Source organism: Corapipo altera, unplaced genomic scaffold (assembly GCF_003945725.1).
Source record: "Corapipo altera isolate COAL_440 unplaced genomic scaffold, ASM394572v1 61085, whole genome shotgun sequence".
In the NCBI taxonomy this organism is placed as follows: Eukaryota; Metazoa; Chordata; class Aves; order Passeriformes; family Pipridae; genus Corapipo; species Corapipo altera.
The window spans coordinates 74,639-94,093 of NW_020885021.1; the positions used below are offsets into that span (position 1 = coordinate 74,639).

The window sequence follows — 19,455 nt, forward strand, 5'->3', positions numbered from 1 at the left end:
AAGAAGAGAAGGATCTGGGGAGACATTGCGGCCTCTCAGTACCTGAAGTGAACCTACAAGAGCTGGAGAGGAACTGTTTACAAGGGCATGTAGTGATAGGACAAGGGGGAATGGCTTTGAACTGAAAGAGGGTAGGTTTAGATATTAGGAATAAATTCTTTTCTATGAGAGTGGTGAGGCACTGAAACAGGTCTCCTCAGTGGGCTGCAAGTGGATATCTGCTCCCCCGTGAATCTACATGGGCTGCAGGGCGGACAACCTGCCTCACCATGGTCTTCACCACAGGCTACAGGGGAATATCAATTCCAACACCTGAAGCACCTCCTCCCCGCCTCCTTCACTGACCTTGGTGTCTGCAGAGTTGTTTCTTTCACATATTCCCACTTCTCTTCTTCCCTGGCTGCAATTGCTTCTGCACAATAACTTTTTTTCTCCTTCCTAAATATGTTTTCACAGAGCCAAGAAACATTTCAGTTCTTCAGTGGTCTTCACATTTTTACATAACAATGTGAAGTTGAGAGCAGGGGACAATAAGTTTGATTTACAACAGGAAAAACATTGCCTATCAGATTGCTCTTCCATATATAGTCACCAGAGCTAGTCAAAGATGAATCCTACCAATAAGTGAATGGCAGTAAATGGGAAATAGGTATGACTCCCCATCAACCTCAAACTGCATTTCTTCCATTTGAGTCAAGGTAATTTCTGATTCTGTGCTCAATTACTTGAAGAAAAATCTGTTTCATGTAAGGTTACAAACAGTTAATCCACTCCCTACAGATCAGTCACAGCAAGCATGGGAAAAACAAATATCCTTCCTAAAGAAGCCTACACTTATCTAAATATGACCAATGATAGAAAACAGCTTCTCATCCAGTTATCTATCTAATCTATGGTTATATTTACTGTCAGGTCAAAAAGAAACTCCACTCAAAAGCTAATCAACCATTTTCTTAACAAGAGCAATTTAGCAGGCGTTTTCCTTCTGTTTGGTGTTTGAAGCGTGTTTCTATCTGCTGCTTTCATCTTCACATGACATTTGTTCTTCTATCATAATGAAAACCTATCCCTCTGGGCTAACACAAGCAACCACCCACCCAAAAACATGGACCAACTATTAGATGATTAAGTTTTCAAATTTCCAAACTACAACAGCTGCAAGAAACAAATTCTTATGAAAACAGCTTTTAAGAAAAAATAAGTTGCAGTGCAGCTAAATTTCTGTTAAAAATAACACTATGTCAACAGAAGTCTTCATTTATTTCCAAGTGTTCAAACTGTTATTACACATATGCCATTTAACGATTTTTTATTTGAACATCAAGATAATTATAAGTTGGAGGGTGCATATTTCCAGTGGCCTCTCTGCAGTAGATACCACCAAAACAAAACATGAAACATACCACATGGTTAACAAAATGACATTTGAGTTCTCAGAATTACAATCAATTTCTTGCTAAAAGATCACATAAGTAGTACCTAACTGGAACATTTCCTTTAACAGGAATATCAAACTTAGTACTGCATTTGTTTAACTTCAATATGAACACCTCTACGTAAGAGCAACATTGTATATGACAGTTTGATTTAGCACACATATGGTACTTTGGCAGCTCTGATCGATTTTTCCTCCTAAGCTCCATAGCAGATTTAATTTATAAAACATATTGCTAATATGTCCAGGATAAATATCAAGAATCAAATGCATCTTTCTTTTGCTACTTCAGTGGGAAAGGGAGCGGTGTTTTTATCTCATATTACACAGTCTTTTCACATATGCATCATTTCCTTCCGTGGACATTTCTACACTATCTACCATTTTGTCTGAAAAAAATAATCTTTATTAAAAAAAATCTAAATATTCTTCTCAAATTAGAAAGACTACAGCCATAAACAATTACATGACAAATCACTAGCAACTATTTATTTCAAAGTAACATTGAATGTGTCACATTTTTATCAAGTAACCACCATGTCAGTCATCTGAAGTGCAATGAATTCCCTCACAATAAAACAAATTCCATTTTGAGTTCATTTGTGAAACTGACTAGTTTATTAGTTACCTTTTTTTGTAGGAGAGTCATGCAGACATTAAGATGCTTAGGTAAAATATATGATATTTTATGATTATTAGAGACAGAAATATAACTGGCAGATGGAAAACTATTTTTAAGCACGCAAACTAAGTAAAATCAAACTGTGGCAAGTTCTCTTAAGTAATTATAATCACAAATTCAGCAAGGGTATTATCTATAAGAGGAACTAATAGTTCTTGATTAACAAATACTAATTTCTTTGAACATCTCTACCATCGGTTTCCACAAGAGAACTAATCATTATTATGAAAACTTTTTCATTTACTCCCCCAAAATTAAACTGAGATTAGCTCAGTTGGTTAGAGCATGGTGCTAATAATAAGCCCAAGGTCACATGTTTGATCCCCGTAGAGGCCACTTAAGAGTTGGACTCAATGATCCTTGTGGGTCCTTTCCAACTCAGAATACTCTGTGACTCTGTCTTGAATTTAATTCTCCACCTTCCTGAACACAACTGTCATCCAATGACCTACTACCACAGTAGTCTAACTGAGGACAATGTTCCCTCTATTATGATAAGTAGCCACATGAAAGTTTTGAGGTAAAAATGGGTGAGATCTGGTTGCAAAATGTCAGATTTAAAGGGAAATAAAAAGCATACATACATATCAGAAATAAAAACTACATCTAGAATCTGCTGACAGTGATCTGAAGCAATTTCTTTCATTCACTCATCTGAAAATTTTAGCGGATATTTCATATTTATTCTATTTGGTCCAAATACCCCAACATGCCATTAAGAGTCACACAAAAAAGAATGTTGTGCCCAAAAAACACAGCTACTACCACAAAACATCTCTTCACCCTTTTTATTCACCCTCGAGCAGTTTTTAAAAACTCAGATTTCCTGAGCTATACAAAAACATAGCTTAACTTTATTTGAAATATGTCAGCAATGGATAAGTTAAAAAGTGGGTGGAGGTATCTGACATAATGGTTAAATTAAATCATATATATTTGATTTGATGAAGTCACCTTTCCTCACCCTTCAGTACCCATTTGTATTGAATTATAAACTCTGCAGCACAGGAACAGTCTGTGTATGGCACTTAGGAGAATAGGACTTCCATGCATGTTTGCAATATAAACAATTATATTAAAATATTCCAAAATAAACAAATAGTAAATCCCATTGATGTATACACAATGGTTTTTTAAATACATTAAATTTAACATCAAATTGGAAAATTACAGCTGAACCAATAAGTTGTATATTCACTACATAGTCTTGAAATGTCAATTTTCATGAAGCTGTTTCAAAGCCAAATATACAGGTCCAAAGGAGGGCCACAAAGATGATTAGAGGGATGGAACACCTCTCTTATGAGGAAAGACTGAGAGAGTTGGGGTTGTTCAGCCTGGAGAAGAGAAGGCTCCAGGGAGATCTTATTGCAGCCTTTCAGTAAAGGGAGCCTATAAGATGGGGACAAACTTTTTAGCAGGGCATGTCACAATAGGACAAGGGGTAACGGTTTTAAACTAAAAGAGGGTAGATTCAGACTAGCTATAAGGAAGAGTTTTTTTATGATTAGGGTGGTAAGACAATGGAACAGGTTGCCCAGAAAGGTGGTAGATGCCCCATCCCTGGAAACATTCAAGGTCAGATTGGATGGTGCAGATCTAGATGATGTCCCTGCTCATTGGTGGACTAGATGACCTTTAAAGGTCCCTTCCAACCCAAACTATTCTATGATTCTATGATCTTCTTCCTTTGATTAACTGAATTAAGTCAGAAAACAAACTCTTATCCAATTCTGCTAATATACATTTCTGTCAGCTAACTTTGATCTGTCACCTTTAACTTCTGCACTGGCATGCCCCTTATCACTCCAAGTTCTACTCAAACATCATATTCTCCCTTCTTCATTCCATAGTTTGTGACACCTACCAAGAAGCCCTTCATCTGGGGCAACATCTAGTCTAATAGAGCTTCCACTGGGCAGAAGCCTCTTTTACCAGAATAGCACACTGGTAGACAAGCGAAGTTCACTAGAGTCATGATCCACTATGCACCAGTGTTTCATTGTAAGCACTAAGTACCTTCTGTACAAAATATAAAACAGTTGTGCACATGTAAGCCACACAAGGCAAGTTAAATGGTTTGGGCAGGTAGCATGGACAGACAGGGCAGGAGCATGACAGCCAGATGTCTCAGATGAAGCAATTTTAACTCCCTTTGACTGTTTAATCTGTGTTATAGCCTAGTTTAAGCATCATTGTTTACACAATACTCCCAAACGAACAAAAGCCCTACAAAGACAGCTTAACTGTTCTTTTCTATAGACTAAATAGTCAGTATGTATTCAAAGAAAATAAATTTAATGCAAAGTTTGGAAAGGGTACCTAAACAATAACCACAATTGGAGCTTTTAAAAACTTATCTTACTTTGAGGTATGTCTATTACTCTAAAAGTTTATGCATCACATTCAAAATCTAGGGTCTAAGAATAAAGGCTAATTGTATTTTCTAAGTCAAGCAAGCCATAAAAAAATGGGAAGAAATAGTGTGTGGTTTGATTTCAAGTGTTATTGTCTAGCATAACACTTCATACAAGTAATGCAAAAAACGTCTGTATACTCAGGACTGCTTGCATCTGAATAAATACAGTAAATTAGCAAATACAGTTTTAAAATTACCTACAAAAATGTGTTTTACCAGGTATTCATTGTTTGTATCAAGTCTTAAAGCTGAAAGCTGTCAGGGCAAGAGTATGAAATAAAATAAAAAAAAATTGAAATTGGGACATTTTAAGAAATCTCCTCAGAAAAAAAAATTCACATTAACAGTTAACTAAAGTAAAACTAAAATTAAAGCTATTAGGCAACCTTACCAGCACCTTTAACCAAAAGGCTATAAACATCTATGCTTTACATACTATTTGATTTATTTTATACTATGAAGTGAAAGCAACACATTTCCTTTTAGTAAAGTATACACAAATAGCCTCACTCAGAATACACTTTTAATGCACATAAAGTATTCATCTTATAAATCATTTTGCAATCCCAATATACAATAGCTTGGAAAACAATATTTTAGAAAACAAATGTCAATGTAAAAAGACAACTTAAAACAACTAAAATGATAAAAGGTTTCTGTATAGCTCTGTATTTACAGTTTTCTTACTGCATCATCAATATCAGAAATCTGTTCCTTCAGCTGGTTCCACTGTTCTGGATTTAAAGAAATACCTGAAATGCAATAAAAATAAATACTTAAGACAAAAAAAATTGTAGTGCAAGATCAAGGCTGGTTTCATACAGAAAATGTATGTCACGACTATTAATGCTTAACCTATCTCAAGTGTAACAACCACCTCAGTTACAAAGAAACTACTCATTTGGAACACTTTGGTTTAACTTCAGACCTTAGCTTATCTCCTTACAAAGAAAATGAGTGCAGTATAACAAATTCATTCACAAATGTTGGGTTAAATGCAGAAATACAGCCCTGGCCTTGATAGAAGGCAGTACAAAAGAAATTAAGGAAATCAACTGTATTCCTGTTGGTTCCTAAAAGCAATACCTCTGTGGACTGAACTTCTATGCACTTTTAAAGTACCATAATTCCGGGGTTTTTTTCCCTCCCGTTTCTTAAAGTACTGTGAATAACAAACTATAAGTAACATTTTGGAGAGACTATTACCACTCTCTAGCACTCAAAAACCAACATGGAAATCCAATTGTAATAAAAGCAAGAAGTGGAGTTAAGTTAATCAATGGGAAAATGTATGGCTATGTATATAACTCCCATACCAAATTTGCCTTGTTTTCCATAAATTATGGGGGAACCATTTAGGAAAACTGACTCAGGCCTATGAAATCACTTTGCTTTTGTTTACAATCTACAGATAAAACTAATCATTTGTTAAAATATAAGTCATTAATAAGTAAAAACATTACTTTAAAAATACCATGTAGTAACAAAGTATAGAAATCTGATACACAAAGTTCTCCAGCAAACTGCACACAATGTTTTAATACAAAATAACATGAAGCTGAACAATACCTTTTCTGCCAGGTTTCATTTCACCTTCTTGATCCAACCAATATTCTCTAATATCAATTAAGACTTTTCCCTTAAAGTCACGAACACTGACATACCTCATTTTGCCAATCTGTCAAAACACATATAAGGATATCTTTTAGATACTTTACATATTACAGCATTCACTTTTCCCAGCAGTATCAGACTTGGACATGTGACACTACACACTGCAGTTTATTTTAAACACCAGTAAAACTAGATCAAGAGCTTAATCCAGAGCAGTCAGTAGGCAAATAAGTAATGACAATATAAATGGATGAACAACTTAAAACCAGTTGAGCATTTGATATGGTTTGAAGCTGGCTCCCTGCCAAGTCTCCAAACCTTACCACAAGAAGTCGTCCCCCCCCAAAAAAAACCTCAGGGAGAAGAGGGAGAAAAACAACCAAGAAAAATCCGAAACGAGAGAGACAGTTATAGCAATATATATATAAATATATTTACACTTATGTTACAGTTATATACAATTGAAATATATATACAATTTCACAAGGGAAAGGGAAGGGGGAAGGGAAAGGGAACAAAACCAAAATAAAATATATATATATCCTGATTAGTAGCCCAATATCTAGCAACTAAAAGAGTTAGCAAAGAAATATCTCACTACTCTCCTTGGGACAACTGAGAGTCGCTCTGGAACGATCGCCGGCAACCTCTGCCTCCCAAGGTCGACAAGGCCTTACCAGGCCTCGCTCCCCAACACAACAGACTCAACAGCAGGGAACCTGCACCTCCAAACCGCCGGAAGGAAAGAGAGCAAAGGCCTCTCCTCCTTTCTTCTTATAGTCTGGCTTATGTAAAAATCATAGGGAATACTGGGTAAATCTGGGCCCTTCCTTGGTTACAAACTGGTCACCAAGGAAGGCCTAGACCAAACTACCACAGGATTCAATGCTCAATGCAAGAGTGGCTCTCCTAGAACAAAAAAATACCTGTATTCTTAACAAGCTTACATCTCACAAAACCCACTAATTTACTGCTTTCTGAAATAAAGTTTTGCCTCTGTTATAACCATCTTTGTTAGTAACAGTTGTAAACAAACGGGGAAGAGGGAGCTTTACTCCCAAATCTAAGTTTTAGTCCATTCCATATGTACAGAAATCAAATTAGATATTCACATGAGATGGGCCCAATTTCTGTTCCCCCCCCCTTTTTTTTCCTTTTTCTTTTTTATAACACAGTACATACAGAAACAGAAGTAAGCCACCAACTGCCCCATGCCTGCTTCCACCAGTTCATTGGGGCACTTTATTGGAACTGCGGTTAAAAGACTGTACCAGATGTTCCAAAAAACCCCCATCCAAATACTTGAAGTTTACCAACATGTAGCATGGTATGAAATTACTTTGAAATATCATAATTTCACACAGTGGTTTAAATGAATTATGAGGGGTTTTTTTTATTTCTCCAAAGAGAAAAACAAGGGGGGGGGGAGCAAAGGGAAGAGAGACAACAGGCACACTACACATTACACTACATATTTAGGTTTTATCAAATTTGAAAAAAAAATTATAAAAAACCTATTCATTCACATAAATTCAAAATATAATGTGAATTTGAGAACCAGAAATTTTATAATAAAAACAATCAAACAATTCATGTAAGAAATTCTTAGTATTCTGTATGCACCTTCTGGATACACTTTATGAAGGAAGAACACATTATAACATAAACAATTTTAAAAGCAGAATATTCCTTCCTGATAAAACATTAGTTTTCAACTTCCTTAATTTATGCATCTTGCACTTTGACATAATTTAACAGGGGGCAAAACACATCTTACTAGCATTAAGTCTGACCAGAAAGCATACATAACTCTCCAATCAACTAAACCCATCCACAGATGTTTAAGTCATAAAAGTTGTTATTTCACAAAATATATATAAACAAATATGCTTTGTGTTTGCTTAAAGTAATTTTTCTTCTTATGCAGATCATGCTAAATTAACTCTAAAATTTATTTTTAAACAACTGGGATGTCTTTAGATAGCATAAGGATTTGACTATTAAAGATAAGGCTACATGTCTTACTTTAACTACAGTAAGGTGAGGGGCACTAATACAAAGTACACATCATTAATTCAGTCAGTAAGTCTACCTTAAATGTAAACAGTTCCATATGAAAATGCTAAAATGCTAAAAGTTAGGTTTTCACCACTGTCTAGATTTCAGCAGAATGCTCATGTTAAATTTTGAATGTTTAGTTAAATTCTATGCAAAACAGTTGCCACTGCTAAAAAGCTTTAAATAGGCTTCTAAAGTACAGTTTAAATAACTCAAATGAACCTAGATTTTGGCTAAGTAAATAGATGTTTCCTGAAGTTCAGTTACCTGCAATTCTGGCATTGAGTAATTTCTAATTCTTTTTTCATGCAGCAGCTGATAGACCTAGAATAATTTCACTCATCTAAGATACCTTTGTATCTCTGTAACAACACATTCATGTTCCAAGGGCTGCATTGATTTATAGCAGGGTAGCTACTGTAGTTCAACCTTCATAAAAAAGTTCATATGCTTTTGTGCTGGTTTTGGTTGGGGTGGAGTTAATTTTCTTCCTAGTGGTTGGTATGGGGCTCTGTTTTGGATTTGTGCTGAACACAGTGATGATAATAAAGAGATGTTTTAGTTGTTGCTGAGCAGGGCTTACACAGAGTCAAGACCTTTTCTGCTTTTCATACTGCCATGCTGGCAAGGAAGTTGGGGATGCATGGGAGGTTGGGAGGAGACACAGCCAGGACAGGTGACCCAAACTGACCAAAGGGATATTCCAGACCATATGGCATCACGCTATGAATATAAAGTGCGGGGAAGAAGGAGGAAGGGGGAGGGACATTTGGAGTGATGGCATTTGTCTTCTCAGGTCTCCTCAGTGCAGTCTACATCATGTTTAGAGTCAAGAAAGAGATTTCTACAGAGTTTATTCAGAGATCTCCCACAAGGGTGGATAGTCATGAGTGGCATGGAATGTGGGAGAAAATAGGCCAGTTTTTGAAGGACTATTCTGCTCCAATGGTTTGGAAGTTCACCCCTGAACAACTACAGAACCCTGATAAAGTGGCAGAATGTTTGAAAGAAAAACACTGGCAATTCGAGAGAGGCATGAAGTTATGTGATGTGCTGGGCCCTGGTTACTATTTATCAGACAGTGCTCAATAGTAGACAGCACCCTCAGGGGAAGGAGGAGGAAAGCAGACCAACAGGCACTGTGATCCCTCAAACTGCAGCTGAACCAGAGGAACAACCCATGCCGGTAGCAGTTGTCCCTATACAGAAAAAGAAATCCAAGGCCAAATCAGTTTGCTTAGTGATGGATGAAGAGGAAGCAGGGCCCTCAGAACAGGAGGAAGAGGCAGGGTCAGAGATAATCACCCAATCCCAGTCCGTGGGTGAGCTGTGAAATATGTGAAAAGATTTCAGCCACCAGTCAGGACAATCCCTGGTGACCTGGGCTGTTCCAATGCTGGGATATCACAGCCCACTATATGAAAGTAGATGAAAGTGAAGCCAAGCAACTGGAATCCCTGTCCCAGGATGTGGGCATTGCCAAGGGGATTGGGAAGAGGACAGAAACTCTCAGCCTCTAGAGGCGACTCCTGTCAAGCCTGAGGGAAAGGAATTCTCTCAAGAATGATCTAGTAGTGCGCCCAAGCAGATGAAACACCATGGAGAAAGGTATCCAGTACCTGAGAGAATTAGCTGTGCTGGAGGTAATCTATAGGGATTCAAATAACGAGCAGTCCCCTGTAGATCCAGATGAGATCCAGTGTACATAGTACATGTGGCAGAAGTTTGTATGGAGCATGCCATCGTTGTACGCAAATTCATTGGCATTGATGTCAATGAAAGAAGGAGAACAAACAGTGCTTCAGGTGACTACCAGACTCTGGCAATATGAAGATCATCTTTTTTGCTCCCTACCGACCTGTGCCTCTGTAACAACCAGATAATATAGAAATGCTAAAAAAAGTGTCTCGCCATTGTTTCTGCATGTCAAAACTTCCTACCAAAAATTCTCTGTCAGCTTTCTGTCAGAAGCCTTCACCAGAGCTTCCTGCTGGAGCTTTCCTACCAAAAGATCCTGCTATTGTTTATGGTTATTATATATCTTCGACCATCTGAATAGGGTTACGTGCCAAGAAAACATGTACAACCTCCTTTAAACACTACAAAAGTTGAGGAAAAATTTTGGAAAATTAGGGACAGGAAAGGGATGTTGAGAACCACTTACCGAAGCCGACCATCTCTCTCCCTACCTCCCCCTTGCCTTTTCTCGGCCACCGCATCCTGCCTGCCTGCCACTGGAGACTGAAACTCTGCTGGTCTGGACAAGAACTGAGACCCACCATGCCACATGCGTGAGTTATACCTTATCCCCCTACCCTTACCATATTTCTGAGGGTCAAAAGGTGCTGCTTACCGAGGATTGGAACACTGCACAGCCTGGGACACAGCTCAACCGTGAGCAGCAAAGCCACACTGTCATGGTTTCAGATAGCCCCAAAATCCAATTCCCTAGCTCCATTCCCCCTCCCACATCTCAACCTAATGTGAGATGGGTTTTTCCAGACAAAACACAACCAGACTCAGAATGGGGGAAAGGGAATATATTACAATGACTGTACAAATAAATATCCTAACACATTATACACAAAATCACAACTATCTCTACCATGACATATAGTATTTACAATGGATCAGATCTCTTCTCCCCTCCAAATAAAAGTCCAGGAGGGAAAGAAGGACAGATCCCCTTCCAGTCCCTCAGGGCAGCAGCTTCTTCTAAGGCAGCAGGTTCTCCTCATCTCATGCATGCAGCAGCTGATAGCTGGATCTCTGCCAGCACTCACGAGGGAGGTATCCAAGCTCCCTCGGCCCCGTCGCCAACCAACCGAGGGGTCTTCCGTGGGCTTCGTAACCCCAGACAAAGGCCATTCTACCACGTCATATCACGAAGCACAGGGGGTCTTCATGACGGTCTGGTATCTCCAGGAGATTCAAGCTCCTTGCAGGGCCTCTGTGCCCTGCCTCAGGCTGCCACCTTGGCAGCAGTGCGAGGGGGGAGCCAAGGTCACCCCCTCTGCATTCCTTTCCGTCCCGGTCCAGCTTCCCAGGACGCTCTGAGCTTCTCAGCTCTTCTCTGCAGTGCATGTTGCACTTCAAGGCTCTTTCAAGTAAGAGTCCATCATCTTCCTCCTCTCCAGGAGGTCTCAAAGGAGGTTTGGGGGGTCTGGTATCAGTTCTTACCCCCAGAACTCCGTAGCTCTGCTGCTAGCTTCTGCTGCTTCTCTGGTTCGGGTCTTATCAGTTGGCTTTTAGCCATAACCTCTGGACGCTGCTGCCACTTCTGCTCTGTCTCTGCTCACTCACGATGGAAAACATCTCCCAGCTCACAGCTACAGACACATAGTCCAGCTTAACACTGTTCCAAGTCTCTGTAGCCCCCAACTGGGGTTGGGAGGCCCCAGAGGCCCCGAGGGGCTCAGAGCCCCTCTCCTCGTGGCTCCTACAACATGGCTACTTCTCCTACCACTCAAACTACAACTCTTCTCTTCCGGTTGCTTGTGGTATGTTTACATTTCTGCAGGAGCGTCCATTGGACAGAACTTCAAAACTTCCAGAGGTTTCCACCCCTTGGGGGTTACCACTTTTCTTAACCTCTGGGGGAAAACAAGGTTCAAACCACTACAAACACACATCCTGACTGCATTCCAGAGAACTAAGCTGCTAAGACAACATTTCCCCTTCCTGTCCCCCACAGCTAGAGATTACATCGAAAAGCAGCAAAGAAAGAAAAAAAGGCAGAAACTGCTCCCCCCCCACCACCATCTCAGCTGAAAGGTAGTTTGGTGGTAACTTTCCTATGCTTCTAAAAGTAATCTTAGCTTTCTCCAACCTTTTCTTATTTTTAAATCTTTCTCTTTGCATCTCTTACAATTAATAAAATAAAATTATCAGGTTTTTGGTATCAACAGATAAATTTGAGTTTTTATTTTGCTAGGGGAATATTCGAATCTGAATAGTGCCCGCTCAGCTGCTCTATCAGTCCCCTTCCCAGCCAGAAAGGGGAGAGTCCCAGGTGGATCTGGACTGTCAACATAAGGGTGAATTATTTCTGGCTCAGTGGGGCCTCAGGTCATCAGGGAAGAGATTCAACATACAGATGGGCTTGTGATCAAGGGGTAGATTTAACCATGGACACTATCTCCCAGGTTATCCATAACTGTGAAACGTGTTGCAATCAAGCAGGCCAAGTGGGTAAAATCTCTGTGGTATGGTGGATGATGGTTGAAATATAAATATGGGGAGGTCTGGCAGATCAATTACATCACACTCCTGCAAACCCACCAAGGCAAGTGCTACATGCTTACAATGGTTGAAACATCAACTGGATGGTTGGAGATGTACCCTGTGCCTCATGCCACTGCCCAGAACACCAGCTTGGGCCTTGAAAAGCAAGTCCTGTGGCAACATGGCACCCCAGAGAGAATTAAGTTGGACAACAGACTCATTTCGAAAATAGCCGCATAGACACCTGGGCCAGAGAGCACAGTATTGTGTGGGTATATCATATTCTCTGTCGTGCACCAGCCTCTGGGAAAATGGAATTGTACAATGGACTGTGCTGACAGCACACCAGCCCTCCTGCCCTGTAAGACATCTAGGATGGATAGAACCCACAGACACGGACTAAATGAACTCAGCAGACATCCTGGAGGGACTGCCACTGACTATGGAAATGATACCTGTGCTTGCATATACTTATATATATGTATATAGTTGGAACGTGAAGGATCTGGGCATGACATAGATGGTACAGAATAAGAGGTGGATAATATCCCGTTTCTGGCCAGGACAGGGTTAATTTTTGCAGTAGCTGGAAGGGGGGGGGGTGGTTAAGATGGAGGTTATTCTATACCACCTCATGTCATTGCCAGGGGCAGAGGAAAGGGGCTCTTGCTTCCGAGAAGGGGTTCTTTCTGGTCAAGAAAACGTGGTGGACGGAGCGGACCAATATTGTTTATTGTCGAGGGTTTTCCATGTAAATAATTTATTTTGTACCCTTTTTTTACTAATATTATCACTGTCCATTTTCTTATCTCATTGCTGTTTCCAGTAAGTTGTTCTTATCTCAACCCGTGATCTTTGCCATTTGCACCTTCAATTGGAGGGGGGGAGGGGGAGTGGCATGTGGGGGTTTTCTAAGTGGGAATACTAAATTGGAGAATGGCACACCATTCCTATACCACGACACCAATCGACCACATTCCAGAGCATCACAAACATATATTATCTACTTAATTATCTACTTTCAGGAGCCTATAATAGGTAAAGACATTACACTGTGAAACTGAAGAATTTGTGTCCCACAAGTGAAAAAGGAAATTTGACCCAAACTTAAATAAATAAAGGGGGGAAGCCACACTCACAACAGACAAACTACTTTTGAAGTAACAATTTCTATTAAATGCCCTATCATGTAATGCGGTTCCACTCTGGATAATCATTAATACTGTAACCCAACAGCATTAACAAACCTAATCCCAATCAGGTGTAGGTAGATGACAGGATTTGTCAAACTAACCAAGGCACATGATGCAGAACTCACATTGGCTCAAAGCCACAGACAGGAATCTAATGTAACATGAACAACGCTTGTCTTTAGGGCCTCTAGTAATATATCACAAATTGGAGTAAGGTAAATTTCCACAACCCAACTGCACTCAAATCCTTTAACAAATTCCATAGTATACTGGGCTACCTATAAAACCCAAAAAGACCAAGACATGTAAATAAATAAAACACACTTGGCCTCTTATACTTAATTCCTTCCATCTTACAATTATTCTTCATAATTAGTTTCAAGAATACCATTACACCAACATTAGTTTCAGACAAAAATAATTAAAAGTGTAGATCTTTATGAAAATGATCAATCTTCTGAATACAGCAGTCACAATAAGTTCAAAATTAAGGGAAGCTGTATACTTTAAAAACACAGCCCAAAGGTATAGAACAAGAAACCACTAAGTTTCATGTCAGTTGCTATCACTCCCACACACAATATGGATGCCACAGAATTTGACTATCCTATGAATGCTTTACTGCCTAATTTCCATCAATTAAAGACATACTTGTAAGTTATACTGCAAAAGTACTTGCACAAAGATTATTTTATTACCATGGGGAAGCAGAAAGGAGAGATTCTAGTATTACTAATAATCCTAGAACAAACAAAATAATACCTAAAAAATTAACACACACCTAGATCTTCTAGCATGCTCTCCTGGGTAGAGAGGAGAGAGAGGGAACATCCTCAGACCTACAGTGCTATTTCTACACTGAAGCAGTTGCATCTTAGTAAACACACATGAGCTGATGTTGCATGAAAAAAACCCCCACATAACACAAGCTATCTGAAAAACTTTTGTTGTTGAGTAACTGAAAGGCAGGCAGAGACTAAGGAACACTGATGGTTTAGGTCAAGGTGATACTGAAATATTTTTTCTGTATTATAGTCAACACTGGAAGAATCCTGCTCTTATCAGAGTAATATGAGTCCTCTACTGTCTGTTTTTAGGAACTTTTTATTACCTTGAGTCAAAAAAAGGTTGAAAGAAATCAGAGCACACAAATACTTTTGCTTTTATTTTTTGCTTTGGGTTGTTTGGTTATGTTGCTTTGTGCTTGCTTTTTTTTTTTTCCATTGGGAGAACATTAAAATTAACTGTTTTCCCCAAGGCTGCAATTTCTGAACCCAAACATGAAGGCTTTATGCTATGCTTGAGTTCTAACTGCAGTTCACCTCATTAGGTGCAGAAGATACCATCTCATTTTTCTTACATGGATCAAAGCATACCCCAACAGAACTATAAGTATTATATTCTTTCTCCAATGGAGAAGTCCTGGCAGTTATGTTGAGTGTCTTAAATTTAAGTTCTCCCTTCAACTACACATAAAGAGGAAAGTGAGAATTGACACAGGCCTTCTCCAGAGTTCCCTTCCATATTACTTTGCACAGCTACAGCCCAAACCCATTTCTTTTGCCTTACTCAGTGTTGGAACCATATTATTAGGCACCTCTCCCTTGACTTTTCACAAACTTAAAAATCAAAGTCTCTAAGAATTTAAGTTCCTTGCTCATCCCCTGTCCCTTTCAAGACAGCTAGTCACAGACATTTAATAAGTCTTGATCCGCACCCCTAAAACAAGTAATTCTGAGCTATGCATATTCTTGCACAGCTTTCAGCACACATTGCTTCCTCGGCTAACCCCAGGATATGCAATACCCCAAACTCACACATGTTTCTTGCTACTGAAAAACATACTTTCACCCTATTTTGACAATGTAAAAAATTGCAATATTTTTGATGTTCTGTGAGAAAAAACTGCATCATAAAGGAACAAGCAAAACTTATTCCAAGACACTGACTTATAAGACAGAAGCCAAGTTTCCCTTTATGATGGATTAGTGGGAGGGGGAGACCTTCAGGCCCTGGGAGCCAGCTCATTACCTGGAAGGTGAATGTTCTTCCCCCCTGCCCCTGCCACGTGGCCCGATGACCCCGTAAGGAGCTCACAGACCACCAGGGAGAGACGGATGAAAGAGGAAGTTTATTGTGGGGTAGGGGTTTATAAGGCTTTTAGGAGGGTCAAAAGGGAACCAATCACAAGTTCAGGGTCACATAGAAAAAACCAATCAGGTAAAGAGTCAACAGCCAATAGGAAGGGGTTAACAAAGGGCAATGAGAAACACCTCAGGACATCTTCCCAGGACACTCCTGTATGGAAGACAAGTCCCTCACAGGGGGTGTCGGGAAAAGGGAGCAATGACTTTGCAAAAAAGCAAAAGCCATTTTGAAACCCATTTAAACCACATTAAAAACTTCTGTTTCTATAACATTTGAACTGTTTTCTTTTTCTTCACTAGTCCATCTCTGACAGGACTTCTTCCATCCTACATATGGCAAATCCATTGCCACATCCCTTGACCTAGTTAAATAGGAATGAAGAGTCCATATTTTGGGTTCCCAAGAACCTTTCTTTCAAGACCCCTGATTAAAAAACATTTCCACGTAGAGACTGTCCTGATCTAATATTTACAGACAAAATGACTACCCAGAGAATTACTATGGGCAAAGACATGAAGGTTAGAATCAATCGCCACAACTCTGATTCTTTTACTCTATTGAAACCTGACAATGCTTTATCTCAGCATCTCATCTGCATGCTAGCATAGTAATCTCCTTCAGCCAAGACTTCAGGAGACCAAGCACTATGCTATCATGATATTCAGATAGCCTCATAAAATTTATACTGATTATGATGTAAATGGTTACCTTAACCAGGCTCTAAGAGAGTCATCGATTTTACCTGAAACATATTCTCATCTCTGTTACTGCTTTGCTTAGAAGAAGCTGCACCTTTTGAACTTTCACCTGGCTTTTGTTTCTTTACAGGCTTTTCTGGAACTACTTGCTTTTTCCGCTTTGCCTTGGAACAAGAATAAGAAAAGAAATTCATGAACCACAACTCATAAGTTATAAAAAAGTTTATGTTAGAGGTCACAAACTACTATTATGCAATACATATTATCACCTTCCTCCTGTGAAGGCAGGAATCCAATACTGTACATTTAGACTGGAATTTAAAAAAATTAAAAAAAAAAAAAAATCTTCAAATGAGCACATTTCTGTTTTCAGCGAAGTTTACCATAATAATTTGGCTTTAAAGAGAAATTAATTAGATCAAAAATACATTTCAAAAAGCCTACTCTCTTTGTGCAGTAATACTGTCAGTTTTTATTTAAAATCTTACAGTCTGATACAAGTTTCACTATCCTTTCCAAAGAGTGAAATGAAAAATGGAGAACAGCTAACAATTCGAGAAAAAAAAAAAAGGAAATAAAAGTAGATAAGATAATGAAGAAAAGATCTGAAAAATCAAATCCAAAGATACCAAAAATTATTCTCACCTGCTAGAAACATACTGTAGATAACCTCTTTTAAAGACAAACAGCTCAAAAAAATATGGGCAGTTGTCATAGAAAAAAACCAAACCCAAAACCAACCACCTTACTGCCCACTGAAGTTGATTGTTAGACTATGTCTTTTCAGGAATACATTTCTCTAATGACTACAAAAAAAAAAAATCACCTGACCATTTTTTCTTATATTAAGATTGCACAAAACAACTAATTTGCTAAGTGCAATCAAGTCACATTTGAACCAATTCAGTAAATCAGACCAAGTGTCTTCACATACTGCACTAAAAGATCTAATGTCTGCATTACCACCTAGCATTTCTTAAAAAGATAAATTGACTGTTCAATTTTTGTTTGCAATGACTGATATATCTATACAAATTTATAAATTAAATAACTATTAAAAGTAAATAAGAACATTACATTTATGCATTTAAAGCAGTTAACGTTAAAATTATCAATTCAAAGACATTTAGGTTGGCTCAGCTTTTAAGTGAGAAACTAGCAGATGGTATTACAGTAAATGTAAGACTCTGAAACAGATAAAAAGAAGCATGAACAAGATAAGCAAGTGGCACATGGATGACAGGGCAAGTGGAGCGGTTTTTTTTGGACTTACAAGTAATCCAGATATCAAAATGAAGGTGGGGGGTGTCCTCAAAATTAGTTCAAATTCTTGTCACCAGGGGCAGCTTATACAGAAGCCTTCTATCACTTGCCACAAAGCAGCAAAGAATTCCAAGAAGCTTGTGGCTAGATATACTATACAGAAAAACCTGGAGCAAAATGCAACTTAAGAAAAAAGTTTACTGCAAAGCAAAATGTATCCACCCGAACCATAATCTTGGGGGGTTTGAGTAGTGGGTTTTGTTGGGTTGGGTGTTTTGAGTTTGTGTCTGATAAATCATATGGAATGACATGCATTTTGTGACATAACACTCAGCTAATTCCTTAACCCCAGCCTGAAATATAACAGTTAATACGGTAGTTATAAACTGCATATAATGTTCACCTTTTTGTCAACTTCACTATCTGAATCACTGGCAGATGAGCTTGAAGACACAAGTTCCTTTGACTTAGGCATTCTAGGAAGAGAAAGGTAACATGAGAACACTATACGATGGATACATCCTATTATGGCTAGAAAGCCATTTTCAAATCTGTTTGTAAAGGCTCATCTTATTCAAAACCCTCCTGAAGACTTTCTTGCCTTTTCATATAAGCTTTAATATACATTGCAGATGTGATCTCAAACACCCTTCCCTCTTATAGCTCTTTCCCTTTTTGCTGTAACTACCTTAAATGCAGTGTTTTAGATTCTGAACTGCTTACAAAGGGACAATTTTTCACCTGTTTCATATACTCCTGGGTATGGTAGAAACCATAATGAAAAAAAATACAATACAAAACTGTTCTCCAGTTGAATTCTCAACATTACATTCATAAATATAAACAATTTAAGGCCCCAGCACTATGTATAATCTTACATGGGCATTTTACCTAGTTGAAATTGCGAGTAACAGATGCATAGCTATGATACGTGAAGCTCAAGTTCCCACCATTAATACAAAAGTGTGAAAATATCTGTTACAGAGAACTACAGTACTGAAATTAATATTTCCACTGCAGTTTTACCACATCAGTCACTAGAATCTATTCATTTATTAGACAAATGGACATTGAACTTTCCTTGAATGCATGCTGCCCAGTGTGCTTCTACATATCTCTAGTATGCAAATGTGATTAGATACAGTAAACATCTTGCCTGCTACTAAAAACTCTAACAAATAAATAGTTCATTTGTGATTTCAGAAAAAAAATAAGCATGACAGGGAGAAACTGTATAAAATAAACTAGCTAGGAAAGGCTAATATAATATTAAAGAAGCATAACTCAGGGAAGAAAAAGGAATAGCAGTATTTTTAAATTGGCAATGAAATAAACCACGCGGAAAGGAAAAAATGGAGTCTGAATAATGCTAAGGGATCAATGTGGTTCTAAAGTAGAGTAAATTCTGTTGTAATAGTTTGGAGTACAAAGATGGAAGCTGTAGCACTGAAAATGAAACGGTATGGGAAGCACACATAAGCCACGTTACAGGATGGAGGCAGAAGAGATCTGGAACAGGACAATGCAAAAATAAGCACGGCAATGCCATGAAATCGAGAAGCCGAACAGGAAAAGTCTGATACGCGGGGGGCGGGGCACCTGCAGAGGATAACTCCAGAGTCCGCATGGGGAAGAGAGAGTAACAATATGGAGGAAGATGGGGGCGGAAACAGAAAGAGAAATAGGGGGGCTGGGTTCCCCTCGGGAGAAACTAGTAGGCA

At 38.7% G+C, this 19,455-nt stretch overlaps 1 protein-coding gene across 1 annotated transcript; it reads right to left on the reverse strand.

Annotated features, from left to right (window-relative positions):
* Positions 1–4,992: 4,992 nt before the first annotated feature.
* On the reverse strand, positions 4,993–18,209 carry LOC113959084 (activated RNA polymerase II transcriptional coactivator p15-like). Its single transcript, XM_027667852.1, has 4 exons — positions 18,138–18,209; positions 16,516–16,635; positions 6,106–6,214; positions 4,993–5,288 (listed from the first exon to the last, which is right to left on the reverse strand). The coding sequence occupies exons 1-4, from the start codon at positions 18,207–18,209 to the stop codon at positions 5,209–5,211; spliced, it is 381 nt and encodes a 126-aa protein (XP_027523653.1). The 3' UTR covers positions 4,993–5,208.
* Positions 18,210–19,455: the final 1,246 nt, after the last annotated feature.